Source organism: Notolabrus celidotus, chromosome 3 (genome assembly GCF_009762535.1).
Source record: "Notolabrus celidotus isolate fNotCel1 chromosome 3, fNotCel1.pri, whole genome shotgun sequence".
Lineage (NCBI taxonomy): Eukaryota > Metazoa > Chordata > Actinopteri > Labriformes > Labridae > Notolabrus > Notolabrus celidotus.
The window spans coordinates 22,057,191-22,078,357 of record NC_048274.1 but is presented as its reverse complement, the minus strand read 5'-3'; the positions used below and the strand labels follow the sequence as shown (position 1 = coordinate 22,078,357).

Sequence of the window (21,167 nt, the reverse complement as noted above, 5' to 3'; positions counted from 1 at the left end):
ATAATATACAATAAGACAGCCCTTGAGCAAATGGCGAAGGCTCTTCTTTCTTTTGGAGCAAACGTTTATGATTTGCGAGTTTATAAAACAAAAAAGTACGTATGTCAAAGCATCTATCTATCTATCTATCTATCTATCTATCTTTCTATCTATCTATCTATCTATCTATCTATCTATCTATCTATAAGTCTCGTGTCTATAAATGTTATTTGATAAGTGCTCCTGATTTGATGTATTCGCAGCATGCACGCTTCACTTCTTTCTACTGAAATCGGAAAAGATAAAAAAAAAACATAAAATAAATGATTGCTCTTTAAAAAATACAAAGATTTTAGTTTTAGCAGAAAAAGAGTTAAGAGTCCGTGTCCCAGCTGACAGTCAGCTGACGGCCCTTGACAGTTGCGAAAACTTTTGTTTCAGTGGGCTACTAATATGCTAATTAGCTCTCGGAGTGTGCGACCCTATTGGCTCTTCGTCCGAGTCAATTTCGCATTTGCAGCCTGACGTCAGGGCGGCTACAATGCTCTTAAACTCATCTGCTGTGTGATCCCTCTAAAAAATCGCCCCACCAGTCAGCGGCTTCTAACGTGCGAGGCTGCATTCACTCCCTTACTTTCGGCTGTTCTCCCTCTCCGCGTGCGCAATGCATTCATGAGGAAATCGTAAAGTGTTAAATGTTTGAAATCCAAAACCGCCGAATTCACATGCTGAAAAAGGACTCCGCTACTCGTGCGCGCGGCACTGCTGTGTCTGTGCAATAGACTCTGCAAAGAAAAACTCCTCTCACACGCCTGCAAGAAGGACGCTGAAAAGCTCATTTTTCAGTTTCAAGACAAACGCTCAAAAATCAAACTGGCTCACGTTCTTCACAACCAACCCAGTTTGACAGCTGCGCTTCACCCCGCTTGGAGGACTGTCAGCAGCAAGAGGATGGCATCAGAGCTGGCAATGAGCAACTCCGACCTGCCCACCAGTCCCCTGGCCATGGAATATGTTAATGACTTCGATCTGATGAAGTTTGAAGTGAAAAAGGAGCCGGTGGAGCCCGATCGCAACATCAGCCAGTGCAGTCGCCTTATCGCCGGGGGATCCTTGTCTTCCACCCCGATGAGCACGCCGTGCAGCTCGGTGCCCCCTTCCCCAAGCTTCTCGGCGCCCAGTCCGGGCTCGGGGAGCGAGCAAAAGACACACATAGAGGATTTCTACTGGATGTCCGGTTACCAACAGCAGTTGAATCCAGAGGCGCTGGGCTTCAGCCCCGAAGACGCAGTCGAAGCGCTCATCAACAGCAGTCACCAGCTCCAGTCCTTCGATGGCTATGCAAGGGGCCAGCAGTTTGCTGGGGCAGCCGGAGCAGGAGGCACCATGGCCGGGGAAGAGATGGGGTCTGCCGCGGCGGTAGTATCTGCAGTCATCGCTGCTGCAGCCGCTCAGAACGGAGGGCAACACCACCACCACCACCATCACCACCACAGCGGCAGCCACCACCAGGCGCAGGGCGTCCAGTCCAACGGCACCTCGGGGACAATTCACCCACACATGCGCCTGGATGATCGGTTTTCAGACGATCAGCTGGTCACCATGTCCGTGCGGGAGCTGAACCGGCAGCTACGGGGGGTCAGCAAGGAAGAAGTGATCCGGTTGAAACAGAAGAGGAGGACCCTGAAGAACAGAGGCTACGCGCAGTCCTGCCGGTACAAGCGGGTCCAGCAGCGGCACGTCCTGGAGGGGGAGAAGACGCAACTCATCCAGCAGGTCGACCACCTAAAGCAGGAGATCTCCAGGCTGGTCCGGGAGAGGGACGCGTACAAAGAAAAGTATGAGAAGCTCATCAGCAACGGCTTCAGAGAAAATGGATCCAGCAGCGACAACAACCCCTCATCCCCGGAGTTTTTCATGTGAGTTTCGACATTACCGCGAAAAAAAAAAGAATATCAGATGAGTTACTCACCCCAACTTAAAATAAGTTTTCATTATCAAACTATTTTTTTCATTTGGCCGAAATGCCTAGACCAAGAACTTTTTTCATTTTTTTCATTTTATATTTTTTTTCAAACAAGAGTTTACTCCTGTCTGCGGCTGTTTTTAGATTTTGAGGGCTTTGTCGTCCGTCTTTTAATTTTGGAGAGGCATATTCAGAAAACCTTTCATCTACTTTTTGCTATCATACACATTATAATATGCTTATCCTTTGTCGACATTTTTCATCGTTGTTTATCAGACTTGCAGTGTTTGAGTAAAACATGATTTTTTTTTTTTCAAAAGTTGATACAACTTTATGCCGCAGTATACAAAGTGTGCATGCATGCACCAAGTATAAAGTTCATCAACTTGGCCTTTTTTCATCATTTTTCTTTGAAATAAGTGTACAGATTCCTGTCAAACCTGCATCCATCGACAATATGTTTTTGGTATTTTTATTACTTTGCCCTTTTTTGTCTGCCAAACTTGGAGGACTGCGAGCCTGCCGTTTGACGCCACCTCATCTCATGTGTTTGCTTGTTATTGTGTTGAGAAACGAAAAGACTTGATTCATCACAATCTATTCATTTTTTTTACAGAGATTTGTTATTGAACTGTACCTGCATGCTGGACATGTATGGTTTTCTTTTTTTTCTTTCCTTTTTGTGCTTGAAGATGTCCTTTTTTGTCGGATGACTCCAGCATGGCATTCATACTTCATTTATGGCCTCCTCACTTTTTTGGGACAGCAACAAAAAAGTGACAGGACTTCCCACCTCCCCCCACACTTTGTAAACTATACAAGTGCATTTCAGCTGTGTTGAAGTGCACCACCATCGGCTGTCATTAGGCTGCAGTGAATGCGCAATGCATTCCTGCTTGAAGTGGACCAGCGGAGGAAAAAAAAAAGAGACTTTAAGGAAATAACAAAACCCTGTCCTGGAAGTAAATGTGTTGCTTAAAGCCTATATTGTTATTTAAAGATATTCCACTTTGCATTCACAACGATTTTGAAAGCATAATTTAAGTTTTATAATCAAAGTTGTAAGAGATAACGTGCCACAGGTTGGAGCATATATTAATAGGATTATTATTATTAATGAGAGTGCTGCATAAAGTATTTTTTAACTTTGGTTCAGAGAAATTGGCTCGGCTCCAGCTGATACAAAGAGCAGTATTGTGCAGTGCATAAACAGCGCTTTTGCAGCATGTGCTTCAAACTGAAGTGTGACAGCTCCATTGGATATTGTATTATAAAAAGTATAGTTGGACTTAGTAATCCCTCAGCCGAAGTCAATAATAAATTGCCTGCTTTTTGAAATGTGTCTCTTCAACGAGCTGATGTCTTTGGGACTGAGATGCACTAAAAATCATCGCCTGTTTTCATGTGGGAGTAAAAGAAAAGTCCATCTAGAGAATAAGTTACGAGCTATTCGTAACATTTTGATACTTTATAATCGGTTCAGAAGAGACTGTTGTTTTGTCTTAAACGAACTCAATATTTGCGAAGCAATAACAATTACTATAACCAATAATGTCTGGACATTGTTAGATGGTCAGGGATTGACACCCTGCATGTATAAAACGAGGGAGTTTCATTCGCCAATAAATCGTGAGAATATGTTCATTAATCTTCCGTCTTCTATATAGTATATTATATATATTTTGCTGTGCAAAATTATTTCACTCACTAACCATATGTGATGTTCATATGTGCTCGTTTTTTTCATTTCATACAATTAAATGATATGCAATAAATGTATGTAATTGTCTTAAACAAGTTTCTCACTTTTCTTTTGACTTGTCTTAACAGCTTTTGTGTTTAGTACAAAAAGAAACAGGAATCCAAACATGATGTAGATTTCTCCACTGCTCACACTTACACCTTCAATTTGCTGCTGTCGTTTTTTTAATAATTCCGCCAACACTGAATTAATAACGGGCCACCCTGAACGAAGCAGCATTACCAATTTCGCTCTTAAAGTTAAACTGTTAAGAAAAACGATAGGCACAAACACTAGACAGCAAAGTAGGTTTAGTTACTTAACTGTAACGCCTACATATTAAACAGATGATACAGGTCCGATGTCACAGATAATGGAACCACACACAAAGATTTAGGCACACAGTGGCCTACATTTAAACGTACCTCTGTTCACACACACGCTATTGTTTCATACATTTGTATTTTCACTCAAAGCCCCAAATTAAGAGTGGACTTTGACTAAATCTGATCATAGGAAACTCATAGCTAACTAAAATGTGTTGGTTATAATTTCTGTGTTAATATTTCCACTTAATTTCCATTCAAATTCTTCATTGACATTCACAATATTATACATGGTGGTGTGATAGTATATGTTTGTTACTTATTTAAATTTTGTGGACCATGAATTACATCCTCATTTGTGGTTATTAGAGCCAAATATGATTTATATTATCACATCTTGTTCATTTTATTGTGAAATGTGACCTGTGATCAGTGTGTGAGGGTCTATCTCTCTCTGGTTGTGTGTGTGTGTGTGTGTGTGTGTGTGTGTGTGTGTGTGTGTGCATGCTTGTGTGTGTGTGTGCATGTTTGTGTGTATTCATGTGCTCCTGTGTGTGCATGCACGTTTGTGAAGTGAAATAGGTGTAATTGTGAAAGTGTGTACATGTGTTCTTCTTATATTTCCTGTATGTAAGGATGACATCTCTATTTAAATATCTTGTTGCTTCTCAAGCTCTATATTTGCATCTTCTACTTTCTCTTTCACATTTCTTGATTCCTAATGAATGTGCAGTCTATCCGTTATTTGCATCTGTGTTTTTCAGACACCGTGTGCTCTCTGTCATTAGCCTGTCATCGTTTTGCTCTCCTTGTTTCACCCTGTGTTATCCTGTTTGTCAGAGCGTGTGCATGTTGGGCTGGAGCAATCGTGCCCTCAGAAAGGGGGGGATCAGAGAGGGCACAGTCATGTCAGGCATGCAAGTGGGCACTGGAGAAGGTGCCAATGTAAGTCAGCCGCTGCGGTGGGCAGAGTGGCTCAGCGCTGCTGTTCCAAATCTTGCATTACAGTTGGTGGTTAGACATCACATTTTAACCGCTTTTTACATTACTTTTGCTCTGCACTGATGCTCCAACTGAAAAGGCCACTTGTCTGAAACAGGAGAGAAAAGTTTTTTGTAAGTTCCAGGACAAGAAAAAGGCATGCGGGCATCTTGTTTCACTGTACCAGGACAATTTGTTTGTTGAAACAGGAAGAGTAATGTGCCAAAATACACTCAGAAGAAGGTTTCTGAGGACAGCTTCAGTCTGGATCTGTCAGCTTTTCTGCAACTCAGCTGTGAGCAGAGGATGTTCACAAAGGGCACCTTTCATCAAAATTAAACACACTGTTGGAGCCTTAACACCAAGCGATGAACTGTTTCTTTAATATGAACAGAAGTATTTACAGTTATAAAATTTTAACTCGTTAAATTTACAAAAAAAAGCCCTTCTGAACCATCTGCTTTGGACGATGGGCTACACAGCTTATCCAAGCAGAAAAAAGAAAAGGAAAAAAAGACAGCTTTAACCCAACACTTGTACCTGCTCTGTTCTGTGTGATTTCCTCGGAGGTGCTTGTGCTGCTGTGGTGGCTGATTTGCCCAGAGTGAGGGGAGAGACTGAGACAATAGTCGGGCTCGGGCTGAATTAAATGATTTTGCAGATGATTAATAGTGGTGTGGGCCGCTGGCTCCTGCGATGTAGAGATGATAAATCGTGAGTGCGGCTCTGTGCAGCTGTGCCAGTGTTGGGTCTTAGCATGCACACACCATGCAATTTACAGCCAAGCCGCTCTCTTTCTTCCTCAATTTATCTAATTACCTCGATTTGATCTGAGAAGTGCTGCTTTATTTTGATATTTCACATTAACCACAACAATGAATTGAATCACTTCAGGGAGGATAATTGTTTGCTTTTCCTCCTTAAAGAAAATGTTTCACTTGCCATTTCAAAGAGGAAACATTTTTCTTCTTTATTTGGGAGCCAGGTTTCCCTAGTCTGAAGGCAGCGAGTATGTATGCTGGCTTTTTTGATGTGTTAAGGGTGGCATGTAAAAATGAAACTGGTTTTGTTTTCAAAGCTTTTCTGTGAGACTCTTTAGAACATTTATTTTCATAGTTTCCTCATTGGGTTAGATCGTTTAAACCTCTTATGACCATGCTTTAGAACTATAAAATATGCCATGCACTACTAGAAAAGAAACCAAACACGGCAGACTATGTACACTAGAAGAAGCACAAAGGCAAATCTTCCATGGCCCTGCATAGATTGGCTCAGCCTTTTAGTTTCACAGCATGGTGTGTGTTGTGTTTCTCTGTGTTCAGGCACTTATAAGACTCCAGTAGTTCAGTCTACAAGCTAAACAACATTTGCATGAAGACAGATCTAATTTGCAAAAGATGTTTCCCCTTATATATGTGGCACCAGTGTGCAATGGTCATGTAAGTGATAAATCTATCGATTTTCCAATGATGCACTCATGTGGAACGTAGAAGCTATGCGGCCTGACAGTATAAGATGCAGCACATTGCTCTCTCAAGTACCAGCACCCCATTTGACAGACCCAAAATAAGAGCTGGATGGGTGTCTGCCTTCTTACAGACATAACTTGGAGACAGAGAAGGAGCTGCAGAGGATCTGTTGTGCTGTTTGTGTGTGATTCTGCATCTCTTAACCCACAGCAGTCGCGTGTGAGGGTCGATTAGTGCTTGTGTGGATAGTATGTTTTTGCATGTTTAAATGTCTACGTGTGTATTCATGTGTGTGTGTGTGTGTGTGTGTGTGTGTGTGTGTGTGTGTGTGTGTGTGTGTGTGTGTGTGTGTGTGTGTGTCTTGTCATCTTTTGGAGAAGAGGATGAGCAGAGGTCAGAAGTTAGAGCGCACAAGGCAGCTCTCAAAGTCATTAGAGTAATCCCTGCCCTGGGGAGCTCACGCTCATTTCCTCTGCCCAGAACCCTCTGAATGAGATGCACATCCGACGTGGTACACTACACAGTCAACTTAAGACCGCTCACTGCCACCATTGTTATGCCGATTTCCTGTACTTCACCGCTGTCCTAGAAAGTTCTCACAGCTACTTTTATTTGTTCCTTAAGAAGGTTTCTGGGGATCTTAAAACATTGAATAACTTGAAAGCAAAAAGAACTTCAGTGGACATGACTCTGCCTCTGAAGGTAGAGCTATATTATTTAGTAACACAGAGAAGTAGAAAATAAGGTTACAGAATGTAAGGTGATGTAAAGTGTATGAGTGACAAGTATTACATTGAAAAAAGCAGGTGAAAAACTTGGTTAAAGCTCAAAGGTTTGTTGTCATCTGCTGTAGTGGAGGAGAAAAAAGCCACTAATAAATGAAAATCATGATAATATGAATTAACAAGCATCTGCACTGGTTTATCCCATCACAGTAGTATAATGGGCATAGTGTGGCAGTGTTTGTAACAACCATGATGATCACAGCCTGCAGTTATTTTTTTCTCTCTCTCACTCATGTTACTCATTGCTTTTATTGTGGGGGCTGCAAAGACACAACAAAACAACCAGTGGCTTTTAAAGCTAAACTCTATTAAGCATCCTCTGAGTCATACGGGGTTGCCTAAAAAGACGAGCTCATTCTCAGTCTATACTTAGAAAGCCGGAAAAACCAAAAACATACGACTTTTGATCAGTAACAGTTATCCTCCCTTTAATTGTTCACCGGAGCCAAAAGTAACAGAATGATTGATCTGCTCTTAAACACTACTAATTAAAACTTTTCATTGCAGACATTAACTGCATGATGTAACTTAAATATAATTTTTTTCATATGGTTGAAGTCACAAAGTTACCACAGTTTTGTGTACGTTTGTAGTGGTACTTGTATGTATGATGTATATGAGAATTTTGCAAAGAAGAAAGACATAATCATTAAATAATCAGTGGATTTTTGCGTATGAAGTTGATAACCTAAAGTTCTGAAAGTTTATCAAAGTGAAATATTGTGAGGTCTTATGTATGATTTCTGTAGAACAGCCTTACAGATAGAGGACAACCTGATGTGCAGGGTAAGAACAATAAGAGTAGTGAGGTGTCTCACCACAACCAGGTGGCATCCACATCTGTGAATGCTCCGTTCAGATTTATGGCAGACAGAGATAAAAAAATACCCTCCTCTCACTTTACAGTGTGCATGAGAGGTTCAGTACAGAAACACTCAGTGCTGCAGAATGAAACAGACATCGGGGATCAATTAAGTGGCTTATTTTATCAGAGTACGCTCTGCTCTTTCTATACGTTTCCTTCGTTCTTTGTGGCAGAAAGTCACGGCGTGCTTCAAATAGATATTAGGCGGATATGCGCCGTGTCATTAGAGAGTTGTCCTTGAAAGACTGGCTGCAGGTTATGTTGGTAATGAGGTGGTCAGGACTTGCTGGGGTAATTTTATATGTCTGTAAATGGACCCAAACTAAGAGCCTGTGACTTAAATAAATGCAACACCATCTCTCAGTAGTCCCACTGTACAAAAGGTGACAGAGTTAAAAGAAAAATGTAAAAGGGTTATAATCTTTCAAAGCAGCTCACAGTTTTGAAAGCCCTCAATAAACAGAAATGTGATCAAAAGCAGGGTTTCAAATCCTAAATGTTGGGCTTTATTTGCATTTTCAGTGTTACATTCGTTTCACGTTAAATATTAAGAGCACGCTGATTTTTATGAAATATGAAGCCATGCTCAGGAAAAACACCTCCAATGAGGACTTACATAGAAAAACAACAATCCTTTTCCTTTTGCTTTTGCTAAGTCAAGTCTTTCTCTTTCTTATGTTTTATCCTAAGTACTTCCCGTGGACTCAACTTCAAATAAAAAAAAAAAACAGCAAACAACTACGGCAAAATAAAAAAAAGTATGCCTTACACTAAAAATGAGAGATTTCCACTTGTCACATATCGTATACTACATATGGACATTTTCACTGTTGTGTTGATTCAGCTCTTCCCTTCTAGGGCCGTTTTCATCTTTTTGCCCAAACATATTGCTTAATTTCTCATTTTCAGTGAAGTTAACACAGTTTGGACAAAGGCTTGAAATGCAAGCTGTCTTAACGCTAATAAAGGTTTACAATGACTCAACAACATATGCACTCTGTTTTCCTGCAGCTCTAAAAACTAAGGGATTCAAAGAGTGTGGAGCCACGGGCTATAAGCTACCGTTTTAACTTGTTCAGCAACACTATATAGGAAATATGAAAAGGCTGCTTTTGTATGTTGTCTGAGCAGAGGTAATGAAAGTGTCGCCCATGAGGTAGCAGAAAGGCAGACATTCCCATCTTCTTCTGTTTGTTTGCGTGCATGATAAATTCACTCCCTTTTGAAACAATTAATTGTGTAGTTTAATGAAACCAGCAGGAGTAATGGCCTCACCATAAAACTATTTTTTCCTTTTCTGTGCGACGGCACTCTGTATGCTTAGATATTTAAGTTTTGTCTCTTGTGGTTACAGTGTTTTGATGCATGGCTTCTGCCTGTAGAATCTATTTGCATGCAAATTTTTACATTTCCCTGCGCATCAAACGCTTACTATGATACATGTACTGTTTCGGCAGACAGACAAGGTGAGAGTGAATCTCGCTCGGAATGAATCTCCTTGTTTCTTTGTGATTGTTTGTGCTCATTCGTGTATGTGTGAGAGTGTGTGTGTGTGTGTGTGTCAGTGTGTCAGGGTGGCGGGAAGCGACATGCACAATAAAAGAAACAGAGAGGGAAGAGAATAAAAAAAGCCTGTGTATTTGCATTGATATTCATTTATCTTTTCTTATGTGTTTTGTTCAATCTTATCTGTTCTTTCAGGTCGTCGAGAAAATTCCTCCATCTGTGATTTCCAGCCCGGTTCCTGCGTGCCCATGGCCAATTGAGGTAAAACACTTCTGTCTTGATCACTTTCGCTCTGTTTTCTGTGTGTGTCTCTTCTCCCCCTGTAATTTTAACTTCATAACAGTGAAGGAAGTCAGATGTATAAAACAAGTCCACAAAATAGTAGCCCTTAAAAAATGAAAACAGCTGTCAAACATCATCCAAATTTATTACTGGTCATGTTGTTCCTATTTTACAATTATATACTTACACAATGAAATCCAGATAAATTATTCATTAATATAAGACTCTCATATTAAATAGAGTGGATACAGTCACCTCATATAATAGTGCGAGTTTTATAGCTGCTGCAGGCTTCCATAATGGATACATAATGTACCATGGTTTGTCAATTCCTATTCATATACTTAAGAGCACACACCTTCTTTATGTTGTCGATATCTCTCCCCATCAAATCTCTCACTATCGCCTCGATGCAGTAACTTTGCAGAGTGTTGTGAGCATTTAAAAACCTTATTTCAATCTACGTATAAAATACACACACACTCATACACACGTACGAATGTTGTGCTCTCAGTCGTTTGCATTAACAGCACAACCAGCAGATTACGTCCACTTATTCAAATGTAAATTACATGTTTAGATTTTTTGTGAAAAAAGGCATAGAGAATCTACGGAAGCAGAAGGCAGAGTGGTGAAGAATCCTCCAGTCTGCAGAGACAGAAAGGGGTTCATATAGAGTTTATATATACATGATCATATATTGTTTGTTTTATGTTCCTGGAATAGTTTGCTCGTTCTGTAACATATCCTAAAAAAAGCTTCATCATGAAAGAAAAGAAGAGAGAAGGTTTGAGTTTGGATTCATGATATCCTACTTTAGCGAAAGCGTATCCACGTTAAAGTGTGTTTGCAGTGTGTTTGCAGTGTGTTCATGCGTCCATGTATTTGTATCTAGTGTTATTTACTTGATGTGTTTAAGTGGGGAGTGGGATCAGTAGCTGGCCTTTCTCCAGCTCCACTTAACTTCAGGAGGGGACGCAGGACAAAAGCCATCAGGGAAGACAAGGACAAATCATCTTTAGATGAAGTGTTTTAAGTGCTACGATTCTCCTCCCACGTCATCACTGTGAATTAGGTGCCCTCTGCTCCACGCTGAGGGGTGTGGAATATAAACAATGCCAAGAACGGATGTTAAACGAATGAAAGTGGAAAACCATGAGGGTGTCTATCTTTGTCAGCCTCGTAAATCTCTGTTCCCCTCACCGTGCCACTGCGCTGTACTGATGCCTGGCTCTGACAGCCTGCCAGCCCAAGCTTAGAGGGGATGTGTGCTGCACGGTGTGGTCTGGTCGGGTCCATCCTGTTCTTAGCGGTTGCAACTAAGGCAGAGCCTTGTCTTTGTTTTATGCAAATCCATGCATATGAGAAAAGGGGGGAGGGCGATGAGCAGTCTGGCCACGTAGCTCCAGGAGGACAGGCTGAGTGATGGAGACGGAGAGCCAGGTCTCCGTGTCCTTGCCTGGGGAAAGAGTGTCCTGACTCCGGCCAGGACTGCCTACACACCACGAGAAAAACAAGTTGCATGTGCAAACCCCAACATTGCAGGAGGAAAAAGCTTTTTTCTAGGCACACACGTTTTTACCCTGCAAGAAGTTGAGTTGGGAGGAGATAAAGAGAGGTTAACGCTGATATGAGACTGCAAGAGTGTCTCACCTGCAACTTGAATGTGTGTGTGTGTGTGTGTTATGAAGGTAGGCACTCCTCAGGGGTCTGCCACGCAAAGAGACACAGGAGTTCAGAGCCCAGCAGGGAGCTGAAGGACCCAGAATATGCTGACAGAGATAAAACACCAGGTGTATGTGTACTGTAAGTGTGGGAAACAGAGCTGAGTGTAAATATAGATTGGGGGAGCAGGCCTCTGTGTGTTTTTCTGAGCTTTGTCATGTGTTTGTTATCATATCAGCGCACTGTCACAGGTAGGCAGGGCCATAAATGCCGTGATGGTTTGGGTGAAACTTGCTGAGAAGTGTCACCTGTATACCACATCTCGTCACAATGGTCTGTTTCTTCACAAGTGTATTTTGCTTCCTTGTATCAGCTCAGTTATCTGTTCAATAAATTACCTCTTGAGAATGTCTTCTAAATAGTTCTGCTTCCACATCCTCTCTCGCTCAACCCTCCTAGGAGCTGCGTGCTTACAGTGACGGTTGGTTGGTCGGAGGCTCCTCTATCACAGGGAGCTCTATTTCTGGGTGCCAGGATGTTGGTCTCAGTCGTCGAGGGCAGATGAAATCGATCCAGATTGACCTGTCATGTGGAGGAGAAAATGAATGAGATAGAGCGGGGGTTGCAGAGGCCAAAGCGAGAAGAAGTACAAAAACAACCTCCTGCTTCATATGGGTCAAAAGTCGGGGGATGATTTATTCAAGACTGGGTGTTACCCCTCCTTCTCCTCCTCCTCTCTGCTCCACCTGCCTCTCGGAAAGGAGTGAGAAACTGGAGACTGCTCTGGAGGAGCTGGCTATATTTAGCCCCGGGCTGACCAAAGACACTGTGGTCTAACTTTAAAGTTAAAAATACAGATATCCATGTACAGTGAGACGGACAACAAGCACAAGTTTGTCAGCTTGATCCCAAACGGACTGAAGAAAGAGTGCAAAGAGGCTGGTAGCCACTCCATTGGTGTAATCTTACATTTCCCCTTCATACCATATAGGTTCAAATTCAAACCATGAAACTTAACTAAGAAGATCATTTTTTTTCCATCTTATTGTGAGCATGATGTTTTCCTTGCAAAAAAAGAAACAAACAAATAAACAGAGAGGAAGATTTATGGCTGCGTTTGTCTGTGAAGTGGTACTAGATTTAGCTCAGTGTGTTTGGGCAGAGCTCCACTTTGCTAATTATTTTCCTGTGGCAGAGTTCTCAGCATGGCGCTCCTCTCTCGCTCTGAGAACAGAGGCTCAGCGGTAAGTGCTTAGTCAGCCCTGCTCAGGGTGTGAGATACTGTTGGGTCTCTGGTGGACTGTGGATGGGCGGGAAGGCAGAGCAGCAATGGACGAAGCCATCACAAGTGACGTCCAGATATCTTTATTTTGTTCCTGATGTACGATCTTGCTAAGCCATAAACCAAGACCCATGACGTGTACAGACTTCAGTCTTTTTTTTTTTGCATGGCTCAGTTTAAACCATAGACTGTATAAAACATGGATGTAGTATCAGTATTGTCACCGATTGTTTTCTGAAAAGACTTTACATAGCCCAAACATATTGTTTACCATATTGGAATTACTGGCTCCAACAAACTTTCAGCAAAAAGGTGGAGTCGAAGTCACAGTCTAGTAGCTGGGCAAGCAGCTAAAATCATAGGCTGTTCAAAACATGGACATAGTTGAAGTGACGTCAGCAATTCATTTCTGAGGCAGAGTTTTGACGCAAATCAGTGGCACTTCCTATATTGGAAACTTTCAGTTGACATATAGCAAACCAAACCAAAACTGTTTATCTGGCTGAAAACACATTTTTGTCTGCTGTAAAAACAGGCGTTCTAACATGGGAGTTAATGGGACTTCCTGGACTTTGGTAACAAGCCTCAAGTGGCTACTCGAAGAACTGCAATTTTCAGCATTTTCAACACCTGAGGTTGCCTCTTTGCTTCAAACAACATCTGATAATATGGGCTCTGAAGAAGTTTTCTTGGCTATTGACGCACTGATGTGACAGTCATAAACGAAAAAGAACATAAATAAAAAACCTTGAAAAAAATAACAACTCTGTATTCATTTCATTTTCTTCTTGTTTGTTTCTAGTACATAGCGTTTGGGAGACAGTGATTTTTGATGGGATATAGTTTTATTCTTCACTTGTTATGATTACTAAGTCAGTTTGTCAAGAAGAGTAGGCTCAGCTCATGTGAAAGACCAAAGGAATGATGAATGTTGGAGGAATTCTAACCTAAAACAGGCAGAACACCTGCAAACAAGCTTGGCTAATATTTACAGTGGCTTTGGCTAACAGTTCTGACGTGTCCACAAAAGTGTTGGAGAAACACTGTTTCTATTGTGAAGCTTTTCTCATTCAGTGTAATCACACTTACTTTGAACTTTCCAACACTGATGCTGTTTGATAACATGCCATCACATTATAACTGATCAAAAACATTTCTCCTTGGGTTTCTCTGACAGTATACCTCTAGCAGCCATAACACCTTTCTTTCTACCAGTGCAGTGTAGCTTTGCTGTGTAGGTTAGGGTTTACGAGAGGTAAAGAAGAATTGATTACTAGTGAAACAAGCTGATTTTATTGGAGGAAAATAAATGATATCACTTGAGTGCTGCATAGACCTGTACTTGCTGTTATCCAGTACTGGTTTTAAGGAATTTAGGAGGCATTTCCAGAACTGGCATCATCATAAAACCAAATTTATTGCATTAGGCACAGTTAAAGAGATGTCTTTATTGTATAAATCCTCATTATTATGACACAATATCACTGTTGTGAAGAGGTGTTAGCTTTCTGTTGAGACCAGATACAATTTCAGAGGCTAAAGGAGTCAGTCTTTGCAGCAAAAGATGCTGTAAAGTCTATTAAGCTGCCGTGTCTATTCATTAGCGATTAGTGCAAGCATGGGCTTAAAAGGGTGTAAACACATCATAATTAGTTTCTATTCTGTTTGAATGTTTCGTGCAAGTCCCTCAGTCATTCAGCCTTGATGATACTGTCTGTGTTTCACTCCTCCCTCTCTATTTATACACCAATGTCAAACTTGTCTTTCTATCTATCCCTACTGCTTTTCTTAGAGTGACACGCAGCTCCTCCTCTCCTGTCTGTCCTACTATCCTCCAAATGACTCTCCTCCTCCTTCTAAACAAACTTAGCTTCCTTCCCCTCGCCTCTCTTCCGACGTCATTTTCCCTCCCCTCCATCCCCCCACCCCGCTGCCTCACACTGCACCTGCTTCCCTCCCGCTCCCTGCCTCCTCTCCAAACGTCACCCCCCCTCCTCCTCCACCTCCCCTCCTATTCTCCTCCTCGTTAGCTTGATGAATGGCTTCACTGCAGGGAAAGTGCTGATTTTCATCCCTCTGTCTGATTTCTGCTGGCTGTTATTAATTTCAAACACTCAGAGAAAAGCAAGTGAGTCAATAAATAAGGAAATGAACACACTTCATCCTGCCATACAGTGGCTCTCGCAGTCATTCACGTAGGATAGCGGGTCCTCTGTGGAGGCCGGGCCTGCATTTATACTGATAGAGTTCAGCTCCCCTCTTGAATAGCAGCATATTTCTTGAAAAGCCAAGAATTAAAGGGGTCCGGTACGGCTGCATCATATCAAATGTTTCTGAAGTATTTTAAGTATCTAGCTTCAGTCAGACAAACAGGACCAGAGGGAGACAGAGTGGCACAAAGTAAATAGCTCTGAAGAGACCTGCAGTGTCCTCTCTCATCTTTCATCTTTCACACTCGTGCACCATTTAAGAAATGAATACAGAGAGTGACAACGGGCAGAGAGATAGAGACGATGCAGGGTGAAAGAGAGGCAATGAGAAGCAGCAGCAGCAGCAGCACAGAGTTATTGCTGCACATTAAGCGCTGCTGTCCGCACAGTGTGGCTCAGGCTCCATGTCTAAGTGCACATTACTTACATTCCAGGCTTAATGCATTGTGCCTGTGCCCGTTAACATCAAAACAAATAGCCTCAGAGACAATACCATGCTATATTTTTTTTGCTGGCTGACAGAAAGTCTTGCACCAAAGTATTTATTCTTTATATTATGTGCTTAATTGAACATGAGTTAGGGTGTTTAATCAAAACAAGATTGCCATAATGCATGTGCAGACACAGGCATTAAAGCCTGAGATATAATCAGGCTGTTTACAAAGTGTTAATACTAACAGTCTGCACAGGTGTCTTTTTCATCCACACACAACCACATGTCCTCAGTGTGTAATCTGTGCTCTGTGTTTCCACTGTCACAGACAATGTTATCAACATTTGTTTTATCACACTGATACACATGCACATTTTATAATCAGTCCCTTAATCTGCTGGTTGATTCCTGCCACCTCACTAATTTATAGATTTCAGCCTCATCAGACTTTTTGAAAAAATACTTGTTTTTAAAAAAGATTGTATAAAAAATAGCTGGTTTGTATGTGGAAAGACCAACCTCTGCTGTTGACAAATGAAGCCAACGTGTACAGTGCAAATAACTGCACATCCTTCAGTGTCCACTCGAGGCTGGCTGCAAGAGCACAGAAAGTGCCATTGACAGCTATGTTAAAATGCCAACTTAGCTTAATTTAGCATGCTTATAGCCTGATTAAAAAAAACTGCTCTGTCCCATTAGCTCATTTGTTGGTGTTTTTTATTTACTCATCTGTTGTGATTATCTTTAGGCTAAGAGTTAGGCATCATTTTGCATAATTAGTTCAGCAGACTTGATTGACAGGTAGGTGCCTTGTAGCTGTTAGCCAGGAGGCTTAGAGGCTGCCTCAGCTCCACCTCTTTGCCTGCGGTTAGACTGATCGAAAGTTAAGTTGGGTCAGCATTTCCAATATGGCTCCTGCCGCGCAGCTCTAAAAACCCATGGATGACGTCAATGAGACTACATCCATGTTTTATATGGTAAGGACACAAAATAGAAAAGGTATCTTTTGTAACAGTAAAAGCTGTGACCGACCTCTCATAGTTTAAATATCTTAATATTTGATTTATGTCAAATAATGACTTAGGGGAACTAAGTTTGATGAAGATCAGAGATGTAGATTGTACTGTGTTCTGTAACCCAGCTTCAAATTTGCTTAACTACTGCATTTCCATATCTTAAACATTATTTCTGCCAAGTCTTTTGGTGTCACAAATTTGGAAGGTAATGTGTTTCTAGAGCATCTGCTGGAGCCTCCATAAAACATGAATATACAGCATGTGAAAACAAAAAAGAGGAAAAAGTAAGATGAAAGAAGGATAAAAACAAAGTTACACTCCCAAAGTATTCCTTATTCACTTCTTCAGACCTTGAGAAAGATGTGTTCTGTTACAAAGGCAAATTATAAATCTACACTGATACAAAATGTACACAGCTGTAAATACTCATTGAGTTTCTGTCATCCCTCATTTAATCTATAAACAAATAAAATGCTCTGAAAGCTGAATGTCAAGAAAACCAAACTTTTGCTTTGCAGAGAGGAGAGGAGAGGAGAGGAGAGGAGAGGAGAGGAGAGGAGAGGAGAGGAGAGGAGAGGAGAGGAGAGGAGAGCGTGTGTTAGTAGTAGCTGCAGGGGTAGTGGAGCCTGTATGTCTGCTTCATGGCTCTGTGAGCGCAGACATAACTATTGTGTTTACAAGGCTGAGTTGCTCTTACTGTTAAATTATTGGGGTGGGGGTGCGTTAAAGGAGGAGGAACAGAGGGAACGGGAGGGTGCAGGGGGAGCCAATGTTTGTCCCTCTCTCTCATAGTTCTGGCTAACCAGGCTAAAAGAATGCTCTCTGCGTTTTATAATTACAGAGTTTGGGTAGTGTCACCCTCTGAGAGTACATGGCCTCAGAGACCTGATGGGAGGGGGGGAGGGGCTTTGGGCTGAGGAGCGGCACACTTCTGCATGTAGTGAAGAGGCAGTTAATGGTCATGTGTCGTGAGGGAACTCTCTGACACAGGCACGCCAGGCCAGACCAAGCTGTGAACTCAGTTGGTCACCTCACTGCCGTCTTTTCTGTTGGCGTGGGAGGATGTGTGACCCCTGGGAAAGAATGCTGTGGCGGAGACAAAAACAGAAATGAAGAGTCTTGGTTGGCTCGCTCTTTCTCAGAACTAAGGAAACCATCCTTTCTCTCTTGCACACACTCACACAAAATCTTTTCTGCTTTGCAACCCTCTGAGGTTTTCTTCCTGTCTGCGACCTGGCCATTAAAAGGAGAGCGATGAGTTCACAGCTGATAGTCTCTGGTTGCGAGGAACGGAGAGCAGTGTAGGATGACATTATCGGAAGCAGCTGCATATAGATACTAAAAAAAATGGACACAAACAGAAAGAGAATACTATGGTACACTTCTCTCAGTATAAACTTCTGTCTGCTTGGATTACAATAATGACCCCTGACAAACCATAATAAGACTAATTTTTATGGACTCCAGCCATGAGCTGAGAAATAACTCTGTGTTTGCTTTTCAATTACAATCTGCTGTATGAGACTCATGTTAACAAAAATACACCTTCATCAGCTTCCTGTTGTTTCCTTAAACCAATGAGTCACGGTGGATACAAGTAAAAACATTCTCAATGTACAACCCAGTATGCCACAGCTACCATTAGAGAGAGGGATATGGAAGGAGGATGATGGAGAGGGACAAAGCTCTCCCCTCCGTCCCTGTGGCTGAAGTGGAATAGTTGTGGTGACGGGTTGTGACAGCTGAGGGACCGAGGGAGCAGGAGGGGAGTATCACTCCAAAATCCCCAGGAAGCAGAGAGGAGGGAAGAGTAATTTAGGATGAACGCTCTCTGTCAGGCTGCATGTTTGTGTCATCTTTCTCACTTTTGGACAGACTCACAGGATTGCACGAGAGCCAGCACAACATAGACAATCATGCTTTGCTTAATGGGTATGTATTATAAGAATTAGGGTTAGCAACGTCAAAATCACCGTTTGTTTCTATATTGATATGGATATGTAACATAATATATATACTTTGACAACGGTTCTATTTTGACCAGTTACTTGAAGTAGATGAATAAAACCAGAGGGTATTAGTTGAATTCTACAGTATATCCAAGTCAAGGTCAAAGTAGTCTTTATTATCCCTGTAAAGGTCAATTTGCTTTGCACTTAGCAGTAAAACATACATCGATCAGACCAATGAATACAACATAAAATACACTGGAATAAATAAAAGTCCAGTAAGCAACAAAAACAACGAGTTAAAAAACACGACCAGCCATTTTAAAAGCAATTGGCGTCTGGGACAAATGAGTTTTTAGTCTCTCCTGAAGCTGGCAGGCTGTATCTGCAGCCAGGAGGAAGCAACTTTAACTCCTCAAAAAAGGACTGACTGGGCCTTATCTAATGTGACTTAGTGCAGGTTTGTTACGTCATCCAGGATTACAATGTAATCAGGGAGAATTTTAAAACAGATTCAACAAAACAAGAGTAAAGCATTTTCAGAAACATGTTGTCCACCTGAACTTTCAGTCCTATCAAATATACTATTGTAGTTTGTCGTCACGCTTAAGTTATTTACCACATAATAGTTGTTGTGTTAATTTTTCCCGGAAAGGCAAAAAACACTGAATAAGCAGTTTAGCCCCTTCTGCTGGTAGCTAATGCTAACATTAGTTTGTTTTGTTTTCATTGGGATTCCCTCAATTTGTCTGCAGTGTTCTCAAAAACAGACCGGGCTCATAAAACATTAATGGAAAAACATAACTAAAGACAGTGCATTTTCCTTACCAACATGTATCTGTTTTCAACGAGAGATCACCTTCCCAGACTCCTCAGGTACACTCGTTTCCTTGTTTTTAAGACCTGATACAGATACCAGAGCTTTAATATCTTTTGATACCCATACCTGTCAAACTGCATCAAATGAGAAAAGAATGTCAACATTAAATCACAAACATGTCACAACTATGACATGCCAATAAAAATCGAGCTAAAGAGTGGAATTCTTTAGATCGTAGCTCTGCACTGTGTGGCGTGTAACTCAAGTCAACCAGTGTACTGTTAGACCAAAGAGTGAGAACCATAGACTTTAAATAAAATGGACAGCGTCGCTCCGCCTTTTCCCATTGAACAGTTTTGAAGCAAAAATATCCCGTTCCAGAAAGCTGCCATCTTGTAATTTTTTCTGCAGCCAGAGTCTGCGCAGTAGGTAATTTCTGTGTTGCCACAGCAATTTTGGTGTTGCCGCGGTAACAAGCTCCGCCCTACAGCATACCGTCCCGAGGTCCTACGGAGTTTCTCTCTACGGCAGCTGTCAATCAAAGTAAATCCAGAAGTAAAACCTCGTTTTTTAACCTCAAATAACTAACGAAAAAAAGACTTTTCAGAAAAAAGGGGCCTTGAACACAAAACAGTCAAATAATAACTACATATCACCACGGCATACGGATAGTAGAAACATTCGTATGACGTGTATTTATTTTTTAAAGTTCGACCGCAGGAGAGAGAGTTTTTGACCTATACTGCAGCCAGCTAATAGGGGGAGGAGTTTTTGTGGAAGCTTCACTTCCAGCCGAGCAAGCTGGACCCCTGTTAAGAACAGGCGTCAGAGCCACCATGTGTTGTACATTAAAGTGCTACAATGAACGTGTTCATTGAACATGCTCATATTGTGGTGAATGGGGAACTGGCTCAATTTGTAACTTATGAACAGGACTGTTAGTGTAGTTCGTTGTTGAGACGGTAAACAACCGTTCACATCCCAAAAGGATCCGAGAGGTATTGAGAGTTGCCTTAAGTTACCGAGCCAAAGTAGGTCTCTGCATGGCTTATGTTGCTAGCTATTCAGATTTTGTTAGCGGTTGAAGAAGCTAGCTCTTGTGAACATTTGATGGAGTAGGACAGATTCCGACAGGCTAAGCAAAATATTCTGACTATAATTTATAATTATGTTTGTCTTAAGTTTTCAAAACTCTTTTGACATTTTGCTATTTCAATTGGGATTTTCTTGGCTTTAAACTTAATGCCTGTCTCTGATTTTGTATCAGAATGTGAAGTGAACCAGGTAATTTTAGTCTCCCTGAACTGAACTTTGAGCTAGCATATTTCTATTGTGAACTAGCACAACACTGTCACCATCACTCAAAACACGGGCTTTGCACATAATGAAAGTTGCCACAGGGGTTGCTGGCATCACAAGTGTAAAGTCTCTCAATACTGCTGAGCTTTGTATTTGGCACCCTCTGTGCCACATGGGCTAACCACCTAGAAAACTCACTATCAGACTGAAGTGCTTTGACGTAGTACACACACGTGGCTATTTTAAACAAAGGTTGGCATAGAACTGAGTGGAACTGATTTGTTCCATGGATCATCCCTCTGTCATCAATATCCGATCTAGCTTTTGAGACAGTTTCTGACTGGTATCCAATACCAGGATCAGAGCAGTGCATATCTACTTTACATGCTAGGAAAATGATAGAGATAGTCAGACTAATTTGCTGTTGTCTCTTTTTTGCTTCTAGATCCTGTAATAAAAAGTTAACCATCTAAATTGTCATGATCTCCAAAGAATGTTGTGGCCATACCATCACAACAAATCAGCCAATAAGTATGAATACTGTCTCTTTGGCTGGATCCCAGGATGGTCAAAATTAGACATAAATCAAACAC

At 41.5% G+C, this 21,167-nt stretch overlaps 1 protein-coding gene across 1 annotated transcript; it reads left to right on the top strand.

The window, feature by feature from the left end:
• The first annotated feature begins 575 nt into the window (after positions 1-575).
• mafa (v-maf avian musculoaponeurotic fibrosarcoma oncogene homolog a (paralog a)) lies at positions 576-12,230 on the top strand. The gene is made up of 3 exons (XM_034680880.1): positions 576-1,898; positions 9,814-9,879; positions 12,025-12,230. Exons 1-2 carry the CDS (start codon positions 931-933, stop codon positions 9,839-9,841), a joined length of 996 nt encoding a protein of 331 aa, XP_034536771.1. The 5' UTR covers positions 576-930; the 3' UTR covers positions 9,842-9,879; positions 12,025-12,230.
• The last annotated feature ends 8,937 nt before the right edge of the window (positions 12,231-21,167 follow it).

Bases quoted from the DNA above. Each gene is read 5' to 3' on its own strand.
- mafa (XM_034680880.1), top strand. From the start codon at position 931: ATGGCATCAGAGCTGGCAATGAGCAACTCCGACCTGCCCACCAGTCCC. The intron at 1,899-9,813 runs GTGAGTTTCGAC...CTGTTCTTTCAG, and splicing joins TCATCCCCGGAGTTTTTCAT to GTCGTCGAGAAAATTCCTCC.